Consider the following 20,520-nt stretch of genomic DNA (forward strand, 5'->3'; position numbering starts at 1 on the left):
ACACACAGACACACACACACACACACACACACACACACACACACACACACACAATCAGCAGACCCAACATACAGTGGAAAGAGACACACACATCACAGCACACACACAGAGCAAGCCAAGCTAATCTGAAAGACACACATACACACACACACACAAACAAACACACACACACAAACAAGCACACACACACGCACACACACACACACACTGGGCTGAGTCTATTTTTAGCCTGGCCATTCATCTTGCAGCCACTCATGTGCAACAGGAAATGCACATGATGGCTGTGGATGAATATTGTGGCATATTTTGGCATGTTGCGTTTGTCCCACTGCTGACGGACGGTGATGGACTCATGTCGCCTGTGTAGGGGTGGAGGATGGATGGACAGAGATGTTCAATTCAATTCAATTCAATTTAGTTTATTTAAGAAGCGGACAGTGCAAATTAATAAAACACATGATCAAACATGGGTTAAAAATGCCAGAATTAGCCAAAAGGACATTTTCTATCTGTAGTCACCTGACATCGATGTTAAAAGAAAATACAATTAAACATGACGGAACCCCACAGAACAAACAGAACTGACTAACTAAGGTAAAACAGAACAAAATGCACCAGTGAAAAAAATGAATTAAAACAAATACACAGTGTGTTGACCACATTCACAACAAAAGATTTTAGTGCTGACATGTATATGTATTGATCAACCATTGTCTTAGCTGCTTAGTAAGCTATTGGTATGTGTTTAGTTCCCTGATATGTTGTGGGGTCAGAATGCTATATCTCATTTAGGGCTAAATCACACTGAGCATGTGCAGAACACTCCATTCAAACTCTATGGCACCTCATCCTTTTGGTGCAGGTTTTGATTCATGGCCGGAGCCCCTGTGGTCCCTGAACGTCACTGACTCCTAATCATGGCATATGTGTGCAAGAGCTGAGCTGAGACGTGTGAGGCATACCAGGATTCTGTCCTTGCCATTTAGTATGCTAGAGAAAGATTTAGTATGTCCAAATTATACGTGATGATTTCATTTTCAGCATGCTTAGAAATACCCTGATGCCCTACACACTACATCTGGTTGTGATGTTTAGTGTGGAAATTAGCGTGTTTTTTTTGTTTTGTTGCAACGCTTTGACAATCATCTCTGCAGCTGATGCTACGTCACATCGACAGAGGCAAAAATAACCAGCGATGCTATGGATATACAGGCAAGATGCAAATTTAAATGTTATAAATGAAATGAATAAGAAATAGTTTGTCCTAATTGTATGCCTGCAAACTCACACTTTGACTCGGGATGAACTCTTTAGATTTTGGAGGTCAAGTGTCAAAGGTCTCTGTGACATTGTGTATCGTGAACGCAATATTTTGAGAACCCTTTGAGGGATTTTCTTCAAACTTTGCATTAAAGACCTACTTCACCGGTGGGAATATGAAGGTGTATTTAACTCTGAGATCCTATGTAGTATAAATGTGCAAACATTTTAGAAATCAGTTCATCCTAGCCTGAGAAAAGGCTGAGGGAAGAAAAACCTCATTCATTATATTATAATAGCGATTTTATAATGAAAGAACGCTGGTTCTGTATCGGTGACGTATTCCTTTAATGGCCACTCTGACTCAAGGATGAACTGATTTTTGTTACGGTGTGTGGCAGGCAGGCAGGCAGGCAGGCAGGCAAGCAGGACCCAAATGCAGACGTAAAGTAAAAGGTCATTTATTCAGCTCCAAAACAACAGGCATAAACACAAAATCTCCAGATGGCAAAATAGGCCACAAGGCAAAAAGGCAGAGACACAGGTAACACAGGAGACAAGCCTCACCAAACACCATAATGAACCGACAAGGAACAAAGGAACACAAAGAGTATATATACAAGACATAACGAGACACAGGTGAAACACATCAGGGAAGGGAACAGCAATCAACAAGAGGGAAGCTAGACAGGACATGGGGAGGAAACAAGACAGACATACCAAAATAAAACAGGAAACCACAAAAAACAAGACAGGACAAGACGGACCATGACAATTTTAGAGGTCAAAGGTCAGTGCGACCTGACAAGATGTGAGCTGACAGTAACCTTGTACCATATTGTAGTTTCTCCACCACTGGCAATAGTATGCCTCTTGGAGGACTCAATCATTTATTGTGGAACTAGTTTTTTTCTTTTTTGTACAATATAGAAAAGCACCACAAAAAAAGGCAATAGAAATAGTATGTAAAAAAAATAACATATACAAACCGACCAATAGCACAGAAACAAAGGCCATCTACCCACCCACCCCTCTTCTGTTTAATACATAGTGCCACTTGTTGCTTGAAATGACCATAAGAAAGATGATATGGCTGACTTTTTTTAGAAATCAAGTTAATATCAAGGTATTATGAAAATGAAAAAAAAACAGTCAATAAAATTGTGTGTATTGTATTGTATTGTGCAACATGAGCTTGTCATTTCTTTGTATTGTCCTCGCCGCGGGGTGTTTATCTATAATTGGCATTTAGAGAGTTCGATGAAAAATGAAATGAAAATAGCCAAAAGGTAAAGGCAGTTATTTAAAGAAAAGATGAGACAGATCATGTAAAAATAGATGGGCTCTCCCTTTCCTTATGTATAGCTTTGGATCTCAACTTTTGTGCTTATATCTCTTGTCCTCTGTCTATATTACATTCAGCTGTCCATTAGAACTACAGTATATCTGTGAATGTCAAGATGACTTTATTGACATGTTTATTTTTCTATGTTTGTTTGGATGGAAGTCCCTCAGGATATATTCTCCTCTCATCTGCAGTTTATTTTTCATACTGTGCTCCTTTCAGTATTACAGTGTGTGTGTGTGTGTGTGTGTGTGTGTGTGTGTGTGTGTGTGTGTTTTCTCTGCAGCAATCCACGAGTTCCCCCGGGATTATTTCACCAACCAGGAGCGCGTTGAAGGAGCTGTGGGCCTGCACGTCCTCTTTGTAAGTGTCACACACACACACAAGCAAACACACACAAACACACACACGCACACAAACACACACACACACACACGCAAACACACACCCTGCCACTGTTTGTAAAGCTTGTTCTTTATTTATTTATTTATGAAGAAATTAATAATAATTACTGCTGATATTTTCTCCCAGGGCTTCAGTGCTCAGATGTATCTAAGAGGCTTTTTATGCAACAGCTACTCAATTATTTCTATTTATTAATGTAAAGACCATATACAGTATACTGTCACTGCACACATACATATGATTTAGCTATAGCCTAGATCACTGCAGTTGTAGGTCAACTGTAACTCTACAGTGTAACAGTTTAATGTGTGTACCAATGGATTGCCATGAATTGTCATGAAAATCTCTGCTTTAGTTTTGTTCTTATAGTAACACCAAACCCAACTGAAAATATCCTCACTCGGACCTATAGTAACGTGCAGCCTATGTGCCAGTCAAGTTACAAGCTATACTATAAATATTCAAATAATAGCCAGTATTGAACAAATAAAGGCTATTGTTGTGCATTGGGGCGACTGTGGCTCAGGTGGTAGAGCGGGTCGACCAATGATCGAAGGGTTAGGAGTTCGATCCCCGCCCTGCCACTTGTGTCATGGTTGTTGTGTCCTTGGGCAAGACACTTCACCCACCTTGCCTCGTGTGAATGTCGATAGTTAGCCTGCTGCTATCGGTGTATGAATGTGTGTGTGAATGGTTACGTGTGAATAGGAACAGGTCTCCCTTGCAAAAGAGTCTCCGGTCTCAATGGGATTCACATGTATAAATAAAGGTAAAGATAAAATAAAATCAAAATAAAGGCTGGGTAAAGAAAAGCATAATGGAAGGTGGAATGACCTATTCTTACAATTGACTCAGTGGATCTTCATAATGTAAAATTAATTACTAATTACTCATTTTATTCACGCAACAGCAGAGTAACGTCATACATGCTGTTCTATTGCCCAGATTCTCTTAATTAAAATAAATATTCTCATTTGCTAAATTCACATTAAGGCTTCTTTCCAATCACTGCTCTGTCGATGGATCATAACGCCCCCCCCCCCCCCCCCCAAAAAAAAAGCCTTGTCCTGTGAGACACCAGAATGCTCTTAATGTTAACTATCTGTGCAGGAGGAGCTGAGTTCCATTGACAAAACAGCAAATCCTAACAACAAAAAAACAAAAGAGATACTTTTGAAAGTTATTAGTGAGTGAGAATAGTATTTTCTTAGAATATGATACATAAAAAATCCGCAAAATGATGAGAATGACTCATGTAAGTACTGATATAACTGTGGCCTGAGTAGGGGCTGGACAAATGTCAAAACCAGTTTGATATTAAGCCAAAATACTGGATCAGACCGGTATTACCAGACTTTCACCTGACAGTGCAAATTAATAAAACACATACATAGGGTTATGCGTGGGTTAAAAATACCAGAATTAGCCAAAATGCTATTTTTCATTAGTAGTCCCCTGACATCAATGTTAAAAGAAAACACAATTAAAAAAGGTAAAAAAACAACAACATAAACAGGACGGAACCCCAGAGCACAAAACAGGGCATCACAGAACAGACAGAACCGACTAACTGATTGGTGCAGTTTTCCAGCCTGGAAATCCAGATCCACATCTAGAAGGATGAATGGTCTGGCAATGAGCAATAGACCTTCCCATCTCAAGGGCGCGGCACCAACCCATGCATTTTCAAAATACCACTGCACACAATTGGATAGCACTACGACCTTCTACGACCAATCAGAGCAATACACATTGTTAAGCAACCAACGGGGCTAACTGGTAAATTAAACTTTTGCCTTATCTGGTCGACAAAACCGCAAGTACATCTTTCTTGCTAATGAAACATGTGAGTGCTAGTCTTCTGATACTTCTTCAAAGCAAAATCTTAGTCCAAACCGTTAAGTCTGTCTGGATTTCCAGTGTAGCAATTTTCGTCTTCTGAGGAATTAAGTTCTGTATAAGTATATTAGCCTGTTATGGCCTGGGATAGTAATGGAGTGAATGTGAGTTGCAGTATAACCCTATACCCACACACACACACACACAGTGGGCTGTGAGTGCGTTGCAATGGGAAAGTGTCTGGCAGATGTTGAGCAGAGGCTTATGTGTGATGTGAGGACACACTGACTGACTGTCTAAGGATTCAGACAGTTCAGACAGATGTTACGTCATTCCCCCAAAATGACCTAATGGAGAATGGTCTGTTCACCAATCAACATAGAGTACACCTAGCAACGAACTTGAATTCACTTGTCACTTGAGATGTTTATTTGTACCAACAGTATCCCAGTTACTTATAATCCACAGAGTTAGATGTTAAAAGATTGCATAGCTTCTCAGTGACTCTTCCTTTTGGGGTTTAACGGAGATGTGTGCTTCGAGTGATGTAAGGCATTTTTCTGACAGCTGACATATATTACCCAGAGTGCAACAGGCTATAATAAACAACTCATCACAAATTAATGGACACAGTTTTTTCCGGCACCACTGCTCTGTTCAGCTGCTGGCTGGACAAAAGGACAAAAAATGTCAACGACTAATTCACAATCTAAACCAAAAGCTTTTCCATGGGGCTTACATTTGAATCAAGGTGTTGACATTGAAAGTTGGCTTAGAGAGAGAAAACGAAAGAGAAAACGGAGTGTTACTGAAACTTTAAATTAAGAGTAACTTGCCTCTTCTTACTTAAGATAGAGGTATTTAACAATCATTTATTTTTAGTGCTGTCAAACGATTAAAATATTTAATCGCGATTAATCGCATCAATGTCATAGTTAACTCGCGATTAATCGCATTTTTATCTATTCTAGCCTAAATGTCCCTTGATTTCTTTTTGTTCAATTATTTTTTCTCATTGTAATGCTCTTATCACCCTACATGCTCTTACACCCTTGTAATTCAGTGTATTTCTTCAAACATATCATAATTTGCAATTCAGTGCATCGCGCGATAAAAAAAATGACGCCGTTAAAATGGGTTTGCGTTAACGCCGTTAATAGCGCGTTAAACTGACAGCACTATTTATTTTCAAACACAACATTTTGCAATAAGGTGGCTGTATTATTTACAAGTTTAAAACTACAAATTTCAAGATGTTGGAAAGACAGAAATCTGTTCAGATGATAACTTTAACAGCCTCAGTCTCATCGTAAAGGAAAAGAGTTGCATGTCTAATTTTTGCCACTTTAATTGTCTTGGATTTGATGTAATCTAAGTGTATTTAGTCCATTTCATTCAGATTGGTTTCCAGGGTCTAAAGAGAGAAAATGGAGCACAAATGTTTCAGCAGGTATCTTGTGTTAACTCGCCCTCACCGCTGTGTGTGCCTGCGTGTGTGTGTGTGTGTGTGTCCATCAGGCGGTCTACATGTTCTACGCCCTGGCCTTGGTGTGTGACGACTACTTCGTACCCTCACTAGAGAAGATATGCGAGGTAAGAAAACAGTACAGGTCATTACTACACTTCTGAGAAAATGTAACAACACACACACACACACACACTCTCTCTCTCTCTCTCTCTCTCTCTCTGTCTCTCTCTCTCTCTCCCTCTAAGTAATGCATTGTTAAGAATAGTTGTAGTGACACTCCTCTTCAGACTCCACACTGATAAAGTTACACCCGTTACAGTTTGAACTAAACAGTGATGTCATAGCATATAAATCTAAAACATGGAAGATAAATGAGTTATGATTTATTATTATTGTTATGTATTTATTTTAAGCATTATGACCTTGAAACAGGAAATTACTATTGGCAGTTTTGAATCATTTTTAACTAAATATTTATTATATATTGACAATGATTCACTTATTGGCTCTAACATTTTTTTCTTTCTTTCTTTCTTTCTTTCTTTCTTTCTTTCTTTCTTTCTTTCTTTCTTTCTTTCTTTCTTTCTTTCTTTCTTTCTTTCTTTCTTTCTTTCTTTCTTTTTTTCTATTTGTCTTCTCTCCTCCAGCGTCTCCAGCTGAGTGAGGATGTAGCAGGAGCCACCTTTATGGCAGCAGGCAGCTCAGCGCCTGAACTCTTCACCTCTGTCATTGGTGAGAAACACACACACTCACACACACACACACACACACACACTAATATAACTTTATCTTGTCATATTAAGCTTTTGAATTAAACCGAATTTATTATTTTGTCCTTTGAGCTTATTCAACTATTTGGAGAGGCAATAAGAGATGGTATCCAGAGGTTCATAGAAAGGGCAAAATGAAAGAGAGAAAATGAATGACTAAACAATATGAAACCTTTTATCTCTTTAACCCATTGATGACTATGGCAATCTAGGATGCATGTCCTTAATGCCTGAGGGTTTTCTGAAAAAATAGTACGAATTGTCAAGTCTACCAAAACCTTAATATCTAAGCCTGTGTAGCACATAGAAACATGAAATAAAATACATTTAAAAGTTAAGGTTCACAGGTTTTATTTAAACATGCTCCCTTAGCGCTTACAAACCAACAAATATTTCTAAAAATCGTCAAAATTAGATGAATTAGAAAATTATTAAATATTGTTAATAAATAGATGCAATGTGTTGTGTGATTTTCGTCAGTAGTCTATAGTAGACCTTGATTCTGCGCACCAAACGCCACTAACTGTTCTGTCGCCGACAAAGCTGGCGTATTTTTTTTATTATTTATTTTAATTTTTTAATTTTTTATTTTTTTGATTGACATGATTTTCGGCAAACCACACAACTTTTGGGTGGTCACGTGGTCTTAAAAAAATCAACAAAACCCACCTCATGTGCATTTGAACCAATGACAGTGCATTCTATGCTGGGAATGCCATGAAAATTAGATAAAGTTATAATGCTGCGCGACGCAGCATCAGGCAGGAGAGCCAATGTGGCATCGCGCAGCAGCCGTCATCAATAGGTTAAATGGATTAACATTTTCTATCTAAATATAAACTTACTTTGATATGAAACCTGTATGATTAATTAAGCTTTAAGATTGTACTCACAAGACAGAGCCCTAACACACACATTACCCAAACAGGATTCAGTGATTGTTTTGTGTTTTAATCTTTTGTGTGTGTGTGTGTGTGCTGTCTAGGTGTTTTCATCACTAAGGGGGACGTCGGAGTGGGCACCATCGTGGGCTCTGCCGTCTTCAACATCCTCGTCATCATCGGAGTGTGTGGGATATTCACCGTGCAGGTACAACAACACAGCAGCAATATTTCATTCACACAAATGTCTAGCAAGCATTTGATACACACTGCAGGTATAAGTATGTATCCAGGAGAACGTAATGAAAGAAGAAGCACAAACTGAACTGTGATGGCCACCTTATACATGGGTACATAGAATATACCAAAATGCATTTATTTTTTATCGGCAATTGCGTTTGAGTCACTCACTGCTGTAATACCCTGAGTAAAAGAGAAGCATACTTAATTTTTTCCTTTACATAGACACACACACACACACACACACACACACACACACACACACACACACACACACAGGCAAGTATTAGCATGGTCTAACTCCTTCTCCCGTGTGTGTGTGTGTGTGTGTGTGTGTGTGTGTGTGTGTGTGTGTGTGTGTGTGTGTGTGTGTGTGTGTGTCTATCTATCTGTCTGTTTGTCTCTCTCAGACAATACACTTGACCCGCTGGCCTCTGATCAGAGACTCATCCTACTACACCTTGTCTATCACTGCTCTGATAGTGGTAAGGACCAGCTTGATACAACATGAACCCTGTCACATTAACATAATACTCATTCAAAAATCCATCCTGACTGTCTCTTGGGTAGAGAACTATTGACCCATTTTATTGTGACCTGTAAATTATGCCTTGATTAAGCCGTATAAATGACCCATTCAAGATTGATGATTTCCACCTCTCTGTCATTTACCTCCCTTCCATGTTGCAGTTCATTTATGATGAAAAAGTGGTTTGGTAAGTCATTTCTTAAGCAATTTTTTTATAAATGTTTTATCGACCACAGAAAAACTTACCACATATCAATGACTAACATTAACTCAATGACTGATTTATCAATGACTGATTAACTCACAGCTTGAAATGTACAAGATGTCATGTGCTAACGTTGATACCAAACTGTGTCTCCAGGTGGGAAGCTCTCACGCTGGTCCTGATGTACTTGGTCTACATTCTGATCATGAAGTAAGTCATTTAGGCGTCGTTTGGGACTTTCCCTGTGTTCCAAATCACATACCTTTTCTTTTTACTACACTACATACTAAAGTACAGCAGAGTTTAAGGGGCCACAGGAGAAAAAAAAAATCAGATAAGGAAGATTTCTTTTTCATTATGTCAAGAATAAAGACGAATACTCCAAAATGCTATTGGATTTAGTGGGGCATTTATGTATTTTCAGCATACTACAATTGACTTGCATGTATTGGGACATCCTAAATCTTTTTCTGGCATACTAAATAGTATGGTAGTATGGGGATTGGAACGCAGGGTGTGATAGGTCAGAACTTATTTAAAGCAGTCACTTCCTGCTTCCTTTTTCACAATAAAAGTTTATCATAGACATAGACAAATCAGGCATACCTTTTTTATTGTAAAGCAACTAGAGATACTGCATTGACTGCATTATCTCCATACACTTGCCTCCATTGAATTATCCCATTTATAACCAAAAAGTGTGTATTATACATTTTAAATTTAGCTTTTTCCAAACAATGTGTTAGCCCCTATTGACTCAGTGCTGGAGTAAACATCACATAGCTTCCTGTGTATGAGAATGAAACTACAATGCTAAGGAGGACACTATCGGAGCCTCTCTGTAACCTGAAAATAATGCACACCTTGCAGCCAGTCAGAAGAGAGCAGGGGTTTAAATAGAGTTATTTCATGTTAATAAAAAAGATAAAAAGACTACTTTACATAATGATTATTAAATAATCGTTATATCATATATTACTTGATAACAGTGTCACGTGTGCTGTGTATGAATGTTACAGTAAAAAGTGAATTGGAGTTGACCTGACGTATGTTCCAGGATGAACTCCTACATTGTGCGTTTTCTGGAGAGGCGGCAGAAGTCCTCCTCCAGTCTGAGGAACGGAGCGGCCAATAACAGAGAGCTAGACGACGGCTGTGACGCTACTGCTGTCCTACTGAAGAAAGGTACAAGCTGGACGCACTGTCCAAATACACACCTTAAATCATTTCACTATATGGTCAAAATATATATATATAGTGGCCGGTGAGTGTATATACTATATATATATATATGTAGTATATACACTCACCGGCCACTTTATTAGGTACACCTGTTCAATTGCTCATAAAAACAAAAGGCTATCTTCCAACTCGTAAAACAACATGAAAGCATGGATCCATCCTGCCTTGCACCATCAACATTGCCATGTTCAAAGTCACTTAAACCCCCTTTCGTCCCCATTCTGTTGCTCGGTTTTAACTTCAATAAGTTGTCCTGTCCAGGTCTACATGCCTAAGTGCATTGAGTTTCTGCCATGTGATTGGCTGATACGTTATATGTGTTAACAAGAAAATGAACTGCTGTACCTAATAAAGTGGCCGGTGAGTGTATATGCTGTGCGTGTAAACAGTATGACAAATATTAGACAATACAAAGCCTTTTATCTCCTTATTCCTGGACATTTGATACCTTTTTAGCGTTAGCCTCCTTAGCTATAACCTTAGTGTTTCCACTTTGTTGAGTTTGATACAGTGTGCAGTACTGAAAGAAATACATGTTATTTACTCAGCTTTAGAATGTGTCGCTAAATGTGTTTATTGAGCGATTCCATCAGTCCTGTAGGATTTGAATGTGTGTGTACTGAACTATACGTTCTACTGTAGCAGCTATATTACATAAGTGTTGGAATATAATAGTTGATATTTCATGTGTTTTCATACAGCGAACCACCACAGGAATCCGTCGGTGCTGATGGTGGATGAGCTGCTGTCGGCGTACCCCCACCAGCTGTCCTTCTCCGAGGCCGGCATGAGGATCATGATCACCAGCCACTTCTCCCCCAGGACCAGGCTCACCATGGCTTCACGCATGATCATCACAGAGGTTAGGGGACACACAGGCGCAACAAGTCTACATTCACTTCTGAGTGGGGAAAAAAATAAGTGCTTTTTTCCATTCTGTCCAAAACATTCCCTGTGTTCCAATTCACATAGTTCTTCTTTGTACTACACTACATACTAAAGTACAGAAGAGTGTAAGGGCCACAGGAGGAAAAACAAATCAGATAAGGAAGATTTATTTTGAGAAATGTAAAGAATAAAGCTATTAGAGTTCATGGGGCATCTAGGTATTTTTAGCATACCGCAATTGACGTGCATGTATTGGGACATCCTAAATCTTTTTCTGGCATACTGAATAGTTGGAAAGTATGGGGATTGGAACGCAGGGTCAATCTCATTTTACAAAAGTTTTCACTCTTTTACAAAAAACACTTTAAAGCCAATCTACTGCTGCATTATCCCTCAGACCTACTCATAGGGTTTGGAACCATTTCAGGGAAAAATCGAATTCCGACTGATTACTTATTTTGTCTGTTTCGGCAAAAAAAAAAAAAAACTCTCACTGGCTTTAACTTTATCTAGCCACAGCTTTTTATAAAACTGTTACATTCCTAAATGTACAGCTAACTTTGAAGCTTTGTTGGTGGTTTACATGATCAGGCCTCAGTATTTTGGTTTAACGTGTGTGTGTGTGTGTGTGTGTGTGTGTGTGTGTGTGTGTGTGTGTGTGTGCGTGCGTGTGTGCGTGTGTGCTTGTGTGTGTTTGAAACAGAGACAGCGTCTTATCAACACGCGGACATTGACCAACGGTGACTCGGAGGTGTCGGTCAAAGGAGTGACTAGGCGCGGCGTGGAGAACGGGGCTGAGAGGGCAGGCAGCGGCCGCCATGACGGTGGTCGCCATGAGAACGGCAGAGAGAACGGCAACGAGACGGAGAACGAGGACAACGAGAACAACGAGAACGACGAGGAGGAAGAGGAGGAGGAGGAGGGAGAGGGACCCTTTGTGCCCTTCCAGTGCCCAGGTACCAAGCGTTTTTACTTTTCAAACATGGGCTGCATTCCAATCTACCATACTATCTACTATTTAGTATGGTAGAAAAAAACTATTTGGGATGTCCCGATTCTTGTGGCAAGATTTAGTATGGTTGGAATTACCTGAATGTCTACTACATCCTACTACCGGACGAGATTTTTTGTGTTGAAAACAGCATCCTATTTGGGCGATTTTGAAAACAAACAGGGATGCGATGGATATAAAAGCAAGAGGCAAGATCAAGGCGCAATGCTATGATGAAATAAATAAGTAAAAGTATATGTTTCAAGTTTATGCCTACTGCACGGAAACTAGATTTTTTTTTATGGTCAGATGTAGTATGTAGAATAGAAAAAAGAAAGAGTATGCGATCATGATTTATTTTGGACCTTAAATAGTTCAACATGGTAGGGTTCCTCTCACACGCCATCATGTGTGCAGTATGCTTTTCATAACTTAGAATAAACGATTCATTGTGGTATACAACTTCACATTTCAAAGCTAAACAGACAGAAGTAAAATCACAGGAATCTTCATTTAAAAAATAAAAATAAAATGTTTTTTAACAGTTTTGTAAGGAAATTATGTTTAAATTTTTAATAATTCCTCTGGAACTCCCTACCCATGCACATTGGAGATTGTACCGACCTGGACACATTCAAATCACTAATCAAAATACACTTCAGAAGAGCCTTCAGCCAATGATAATAAACATTTAGTTTGACGTATTTACATTACATAATTATTTTACATATTTACATTGCACCTGATTTTATATGCTTATTTAAATGTTTCAGTTACATTTATTTTCATTATACTTGTCTTTGCTTTTGTTTATTGTGTGTTGGCTTTATTGTGACACCTTATGTTCTCATTTTACTGTAAAGTGTCTTTGAGTACCTTAATAAAGCGTTATATATAATAAATGTATTATTATTATTATTATTATTATTATTATTATTATTATTATTATTATTATTATTATTATTATTATTATTATTATTATTATTATTATTATAATAATATGAGAGGAAGTAATAATCTGTCTCTTCACAAAGTCAGTGTATGAGAGATTTGACAGTGTGTGCGTTGCCCTGTGTGTGTGTGTGTGTGTGTGTGTGTGTGTGTGTGTGTGTGTGTGTGTGTGTGTGTGTGTGTGTGTGTGTCTGCAGCGGGTGTGTGTAACAAGCTGAAGTGGCTGCTGGCCTGGCCTCTGTGCCTGCTGCTCTACTTCACCGTCCCCAACTGCAACAAGCCGCGCTGGGACAACTGCTTCATGCTGTCCTTCGCTGCCTCCACAGTGTGGATCGCTGGCTTCTCCTACATCATGGTCTGGATGGTGAGAGATCAACATTACACATAGACCCATTTTGCTTTGAACTTCTCTATATATTCAAATGGACACAGCTAACAAGTTAGTTGTTTAGACAGCAAGCAGACACATTAGCATCATTACCATTAGCGGGTGAATGCTGTCGTTAAATTATTTTGGGAATAGTGGAACAAACTGTAGGTACAACATTTAAATAGAACAACTTGATAAAGTTAATATGGCAAAAAAGTCAGCAAACTTTAATGCTTAAAAGTAATGCTAAGTGTTTTTATTATTAGGACACTAAAGCTCTGGCAAAATACAAGCAGTAATAGGCTGTCTGTGTCTTGTGTGTGTGTGTGTGTGTGTGTGTGTGTGTGTGTGTGTGTGTGTGTGTGTGTGTGTGTGTGTGTGTGTGTGTGTGTGTGTGTGTGTGTGTGTGTGTGTGTGTGTGTGTGTGTGTGTGTGTCAGGTTACAATCATTGGCTTCACTCTCGGGATCCCAGATGTCATCATGGGCATCACCTTCCTGGCAGCTGGCACCAGCGTCCCTGACTGTATGGCCAGTCTAATAGTGGCACGGCAAGGTAAGAACACACACACACACACACACACACACACACACACACACACACACACACACACACACACACACACACACACACACACACACACACACACACACACATAAACAAAATGACTGTTTACTGAGTAGGGATGGGCACGCATTCCTCAAGGATCAATCCATTACTTGCTAATCTATTATCTACTGTAAGAACGGCAATCTGATACACAGCAACAAAGCCTTTACCCAACGCTTAATACTTTTTGTCAAACAGTCACACACAGTTTACATAATGATTATAAGGATTTATTTTCCACAAGTTCAAACACCTTTTCCTTAGATTTTTTTTTAGAAATAGGCAGGTCACAATTTACTTGAGCATGAGGGTGTAGGTCGGCGTTGAGGAAAAAGAATAAAGAATAAAAAGAAGCATGGCATCTGTAGTAACAAACCAAATAATGATGTCACCATTGTTAAAGAAGCAAATAATATAAATGATACCATTTAAATGAATAATAATAAAATAATAATAATGTTTATAAATGGCTCAAAGCAGCAGAACTCGTAACTAATTAGGCCTACTCATTATTTGAACATTACAAACCGGTCGGCTTTTTGTGATTTTAACCATCCTTGGCTTGGTGCAAGTGTGCCTGAAGTAGGCCTAGTTATTCCCCTGTGTGTGACATTCCAAGTGGATAGAGCACCTGGCATTCACCTGGAGTCTCTTCAGTGACTGAGAGCGACTGGTTTCATCTCCCACCTGTTATCTACGTGTACCTTATAAACTGCTTTGAAATGATTGGACATTTATATTGATTCGAAATATTTTATTTTGTTGAAGGGAAAAAATAAAGGCCACACAAAAACACAAGCACACACACAAAAAATGGTTTTCCTCTTTCACCACTCGAAATCATTTGAAACGAGCGCTACTCGAGGAATCGATCAGTCAAGACCATCCCTGAGCTGTCATTTAACACACACACACACACACACACACACACACACACACACACACACACACACACACACACACACACACACACACACACACACACACACACACACACACACACACACACACACACACACAGGGAGATGATGACAGAGACTGGGTGGAGTGGAGTGAGGGGTCCCTCCCTCCATCCTTTCATCTGTGTTTATTCTTGCTCCTGTCATCAAATATTTAAACGTCTGTGTCTGTCTTTGTACGGACTCACCCTGGCCACCGCTGTCCACCCCTGGCTTTGTAGCTGCTGTCCCTTCATGGCTCTGTTGTTTCTGTGGGACGTTTGTTTCGTTGACCACTCACTTTTCCTTTCATGCTGTGGCCAATATCCCAATGTCCGTTAAGTCTGTGAGGACTTAGGGGCTCTCCCACTGTCACAAGTCCATGAGTCTCCTGTGTCTGTATATATAAAGAATACATTATTTTACTTCTTTCGTATCGCTGAATTGCTTTTGCTTTGCATTTTGTGAATACCACACACCTTGTAGAATACACAATTGGAAAATATGATTGGTGACACAACTCTGTCTCTCTTTTTTTCCAGGAATGGGAGACATGGCGGTGTCCAACTCCATCGGCAGTAACGTGTTTGACATCTTAGTGGGCCTTGGTCTCCCCTGGACTCTGAAGACTCTGGCCATCAGCTATGGTTCAGATGTAAGTATAGCGCACTCATTGGTGTTCTTCACAAGCCCTTCTTCTCAGTATCACTCCAGAACCCACTGGTCTCTGTGTTCTCTTGGAAAATAACTTGTGTGACTACTAATAACGCCTTGTTTCCACATACGTACATTCTCGTATGCGATCCAACCGGATCCGACTGAAAGTCCATTCATTCCTATGTGATTCTCTGTAATGTCCGTTTGCCGCCAAAACTCATCCCCTCCGTAATATTTCTATCCGGTATGTCCGTACTAAAAGTACTAAAAGTTCAAAAAATGTAACTTTTTACGTGGATTACGGAGAGACCGCTTGGAGGTTTTGCTAGGTTAGTTTACATTTGATGTATTTCCACTCAGTTTTTGTTGATTGTCAAGTCAGTTAGATGATTTAAAAGTACTTGATATGAAATACAGGCAGATTTATTAGTTTAAAGACACAAGTGAGAGTGCCTGCGATCGCTGCAGACACGGACCCCCACACTTTCTTCCGTCGGACACTGGAAAAACCATCCGTAAAACTGACACGAGTGACATACGTATGTGGAAGCGAGGCGTAAAGCTTCCTCTATTTAAGGGCGTTTTCACACCTAAATGTCCCCACCAAGGTCATTGGTCCACTGTATGGAATTGATCTGCTAAGGTTTGGTTTCACATTGTATTTCATGCGAGCACACTAAAGAACTTTCCATGACATACCTACGTCCTGTGTTTATCACCTACATGGGCTGCGTGTCTCCCAGTACTGGACATTGATTGGTTTGTAGATTGACGTGCGTCTCCTATCTGCGTTTCTATTGGGTGGTAGGCCTATTAGGCTTCATCAGACATCGCCCAGACAACGCACACCTCCAACCTTGACTACAGTTGTAGGCTATTAAAAAGGATTTTAAAAAACTTGCCTGTCTCCCGTCAGTGATTGGTGGAGGGCTAGCGAATCAGTGAAGCCCGGAAGTGAGGATGGTACACAAACCAGATAAAAGGCGATTTCTCCTTCTTTTTTGCCTGCGACATCTTTCTTCTTCCACAAGAAAAAGCCCGAGAGCTGACAACAGTATCGTATCACTACAACAATGACTGTGCTCTGTGTTTTGGTCTAGAGAGCTGTCCTGTCATTTCTGGTTTTCGTTTTCCTTTGGGCCACAATACAGATTAGCGCCACCTGCTGTTATGGAGACATTACATCTCGCGCAAGCGCAGAGCGTACAGCGAGTTTGTAGTCGGCTCGGTGTGTTCTTCTCACTTTTTGACCGCGTCTCCTAAATTGGAGCTGACTAACCCGGCCAACTCCATTTTCGGGCGATGGTCGGTAGTCGACTCTGGCTAAGGATTTCCTAAAAGTATTGTTGTTCTTCTTATACTTCTTCGTAGTGATATACCATTCCTAATGTGTCACATATATATTCCTGTTGCAGATCAAACTGAACAGCAAAGGGCTGATCTTCTCTGTGGGACTGCTGCTTGGCTCAGTGTTTCTCACTGTGAGTATACAACAGCATGTTGCACACGTTCAAAGCAGAACACTCTGTGCCTCTGACAGATTTCTGTCTTCTCTCCATGTGTTTGTCTCTATCCGCCCATCTTTGTGTGTGTGTGTGTGTGTGTGTGTGTGCGTGTGTGTGTGTGTGTGTGTGTGTGTGCATGTGTCTCCATGTGTTTGTCTCTATCCGCCCATCTTTGTGTGTGCGTGCGTGTGTGTGTCCAGGTCCTGGGAGTTCACCTAAACAAGTGGACGTTGGACAAGCGTCTGGGCTTCACGTGTCTCCTCCTCTACTCGGTCTTCCTGTGTATCTCCTGCCTCATCGAATACAACGTCTTCACCTTTGTCAACCTGCCCACCTGCCGGGACAACTGAGACGCAACACTCAAACACACCGCAAACGCAAACACACACACACGCACACACACACACACACACACACACACACACACACACACACACACACACACACACAAACACAAACACATCGATGAACATATGTGCTCACACACTCCAAGTAGAAGTTGTGTTTGAAGAATTCGTATTAAATAGTAAGCCTGATGATGGGAATGAAAACCAGAAAGTATCATTCTAAATTGAATCGGCAGCAAGAAGAATCATTTAGCAAAATACCACTTGACACTGGGTCTGATTCGCACTCTGTCTCTTTTGTGAGAAGAGACCCTTTTTTTTTAAGGCCCGTTCTTTTCTGGCTCAGCGCAATAACGAGCTGCTCTGGTGGTTTGCTCAGGACCAGTGTCGGATTAATTACAGGAGCGGAGATGGAAAATGGCTGACTGGCTAGAGGTCCTCACACAGGACTGCACTGAGGAGGACAACAACAACATCACTTTTTTGTCAGACTATTTCTTGATTCTGATGTGAGGACCTCCGTTTTTAAACTCCGGTTGTGTGGAAGTTTTAATGTTTACGAGCTGCTAACCTTTTCCCCCGTCTTTTTAAAAGCTATTAGATGAGAGTAATAACGATATAAGCAATGATGTGCATGGGTTGGAGGTTGGAGGTTTAAGCTAAGCGATGGGTTGCAGATTTTGTCAAATTGTCTGAAGATAGAGGCCATGGGTCGAGGTCTGATCTGTGTGTTGTGCGGATGGACACAATATTTCTTAGGATATTTTAGGAGTATGCATTTCTCCATTATTTTCTCCCGAATTTTTTCAGATTGTTAAGAAAACGTTCAGACCAGAGCTACACAGAAAGGCATCTTCGTCAAGGCATTGTCCTTTTTATACATTTTGCTTAGGTTCAAAGCTGTAGCATTTGTCTGGTGTGTCCGGAAAAAGGTAATCAGCTTAACGGAGAGTTTATTTTCTTTTTCGTTAATAGCACTCCTCTGTAGATACCCCCAGATGTCATATTTATTATTTATTCCTATCATACGCACATTACTCCTCCGGGAAGGGTCACAGAACTCTCTGGCAGGTGTTTTATTTATGGACCCGGGATTTTACGAGACTCAACAACCTAAGATCTTTTTTTCCGATGGACCACTCATGTACAGACGAGCACAATTTCCTTCTTAAAAGTTGATTTTAATGAATGACTATATTTAGTGACGTGAAACTAAATTCAAACTTGCACTGAAGATTATACCAGTCTCCTTTAGCCTCACTTGGGAAGCCGGGGAACTGTTCCTCCTCCACCTTAATGCACGCTGATTATAAGGAGAGCATCCTTGTAAAATGATACGTGTGTGTATGAAATGATAATATCAAGGGTTTTGAAGATGCAAATGTAATGTATTTTTTTGGGGGGTGGGGGGGGGGTGGGGGGGTGGACTGCTGCTTTTTTTTCTCTTCTCAAAGAAACCGACCAAATAGACTCAGAAAAATGTTTGCATTGTTTAAAAACCAAGCAAGTTGGACGAGGTATTCCTCTGTGGTGGATGGATGGACGTCCTGCTTCACTCCTCCGTGCTCCCAAAGAGGAAGTGAGGTGTTTAAAGTGGTAGTATCGTAAGAGTAGGAGTAAAGATGCAATATAAAGCATCAGGACTTTTTTTTAGCCCAGCTCTGATACTTTAAAGGCTGGTATTGTAACTTTAATTTTCTATCCAGGAGTTCTTTGTATTTTGTAATGCCTAATGTCTACATTTGTGTCCAGATATGGTAGGTTTGTGGTACATAAAATAATCCTACTAGTTTTTAGAGCATGTACAATGTGGTTTGTGAACCCTGGGGGGATTTTTGGGGGAATTTTTTTTATTCAACTATGGGTAACAAATACTACTCGGCTCATCTTTCTCATTGAGGAAAGACGATTGCTACGATAGAACTTAAGTCTGATTTGTTTCATTTTTTATTTTTTATTTTTTTTTATTAGATCAGTAACATAAAATATCAAAGCTGAGAAATGTAGTCTTTTGAATGTACAAAAAATTAATGTTGTTTCTTTTGTTGATATATCATACATATTTATTTATTTATTTCAGAGACACAGGCAGAGCACTCTCTGTGCTATGACCGGAAAACAGGGTTTTAAAAATGTGTTTTAAATATTATGTAACGCAATAACTATGAGCTTACAAATATGTAAATATGCCGCTTTAACGATCAAATACTTTATAATAGAGTTTAAAAGGATGTATTCGATTTGTAAATGATGTCTGTCCATATATGAAACAGCTTGTCATTCTTTATAAAACGTATTTATTAATGGCTATAGAAAACAGGTCTCTCTTGTAAACGAGACCCTGGGTCTCAATGAGATTTTACCTGTATAAATAAAGGTTAAAAAAAAAAATTCAAAAAAAATTCAAACTGGACTGTTATCACCATACAGAGCTCTAATCTGTGGACATCTTCTTGGCCAGTTTTGCCACGCAGCATTATGAATATTATCACTTTTCCAATCATTATCAAAAGTGCAAGTTCTGTTTATAATGTCTTCACCTTGATACATCCCATCAGAGTTTTAACAGGTTTATTTATAGGTCCCATCATTTCCTGATCAATTGGAATAAGTGTGGGTAAAACACAGAGAATAGTTAGTATACAGAGCAAATATTTTATTTGAAAGAACCAGAAAGTTGTGTGGTTTATGAATTCCGGAGGAAACCTATGGCAGCCTAATTCTTCCAGACAAAAATATTTTAAATATGTTATTATGAGTGACAAAAATAAATATAATCATGGCCAAAAGTTTGACTTTAAAAATGTCCTCGTTTTGAGGTTGTTATTCAAAATCACGAAATGCCAGGTCATAATTACCAGACTGTTATTTATGACTTGAGTATCTCATCATTTGGATGAAGTCAAATCACACACTTTTATTGCAATTACATAAATATATGTGATTTTTCAAATTGCTGATTTTAACTTTTTACATCATGTTGATATACTGTAGTATCAAATAAGGGTTCATTTATATTTTTCGTTCTTTACCTTGCTTTCTTTTTATGTCAGAAATGGACTCCCATACACTGTCTGAAAA

General features: G+C 39.5%; 1 protein-coding gene across 1 annotated transcript in view; it reads left to right on the forward strand.

Annotated features, from left to right (window-relative positions):
- The window catches only part of slc24a3 (solute carrier family 24 member 3), a gene marked incomplete at both ends in the record, with an annotated part of 97,951 nt that extends 80,509 nt beyond the window's left edge, over window positions 1-17,442 (forward strand). Inside the window, 15 exons of the mRNA XM_080037274.1 lie at window positions 2,892-2,968; window positions 6,368-6,442; window positions 6,965-7,049; window positions 8,073-8,176; window positions 8,619-8,693; window positions 8,899-8,924; window positions 9,099-9,152; window positions 10,000-10,127; window positions 10,886-11,046; window positions 11,776-12,028; window positions 13,212-13,378; window positions 13,824-13,938; window positions 15,473-15,585; window positions 17,003-17,068; window positions 17,293-17,442. Of these exons, the coding sequence (XP_079893400.1) occupies window positions 2,892-2,968; window positions 6,368-6,442; window positions 6,965-7,049; window positions 8,073-8,176; window positions 8,619-8,693; window positions 8,899-8,924; window positions 9,099-9,152; window positions 10,000-10,127; window positions 10,886-11,046; window positions 11,776-12,028; window positions 13,212-13,378; window positions 13,824-13,938; window positions 15,473-15,585; window positions 17,003-17,068; window positions 17,293-17,442 (1,649 nt within the window). The remainder of the gene's footprint in view (window positions 1-2,891; window positions 2,969-6,367; window positions 6,443-6,964; window positions 7,050-8,072; window positions 8,177-8,618; window positions 8,694-8,898; window positions 8,925-9,098; window positions 9,153-9,999; window positions 10,128-10,885; window positions 11,047-11,775; window positions 12,029-13,211; window positions 13,379-13,823; window positions 13,939-15,472; window positions 15,586-17,002; window positions 17,069-17,292) is intronic.
- Window positions 17,443-20,520: the final 3,078 nt, after the last annotated feature.

The sequence above is a fragment of the Ammodytes marinus genome, assembly GCF_949987685.1.
Source record: "Ammodytes marinus genome assembly, chromosome: 11".
Lineage (NCBI taxonomy): Eukaryota > Metazoa > Chordata > Actinopteri > Uranoscopiformes > Ammodytidae > Ammodytes > Ammodytes marinus.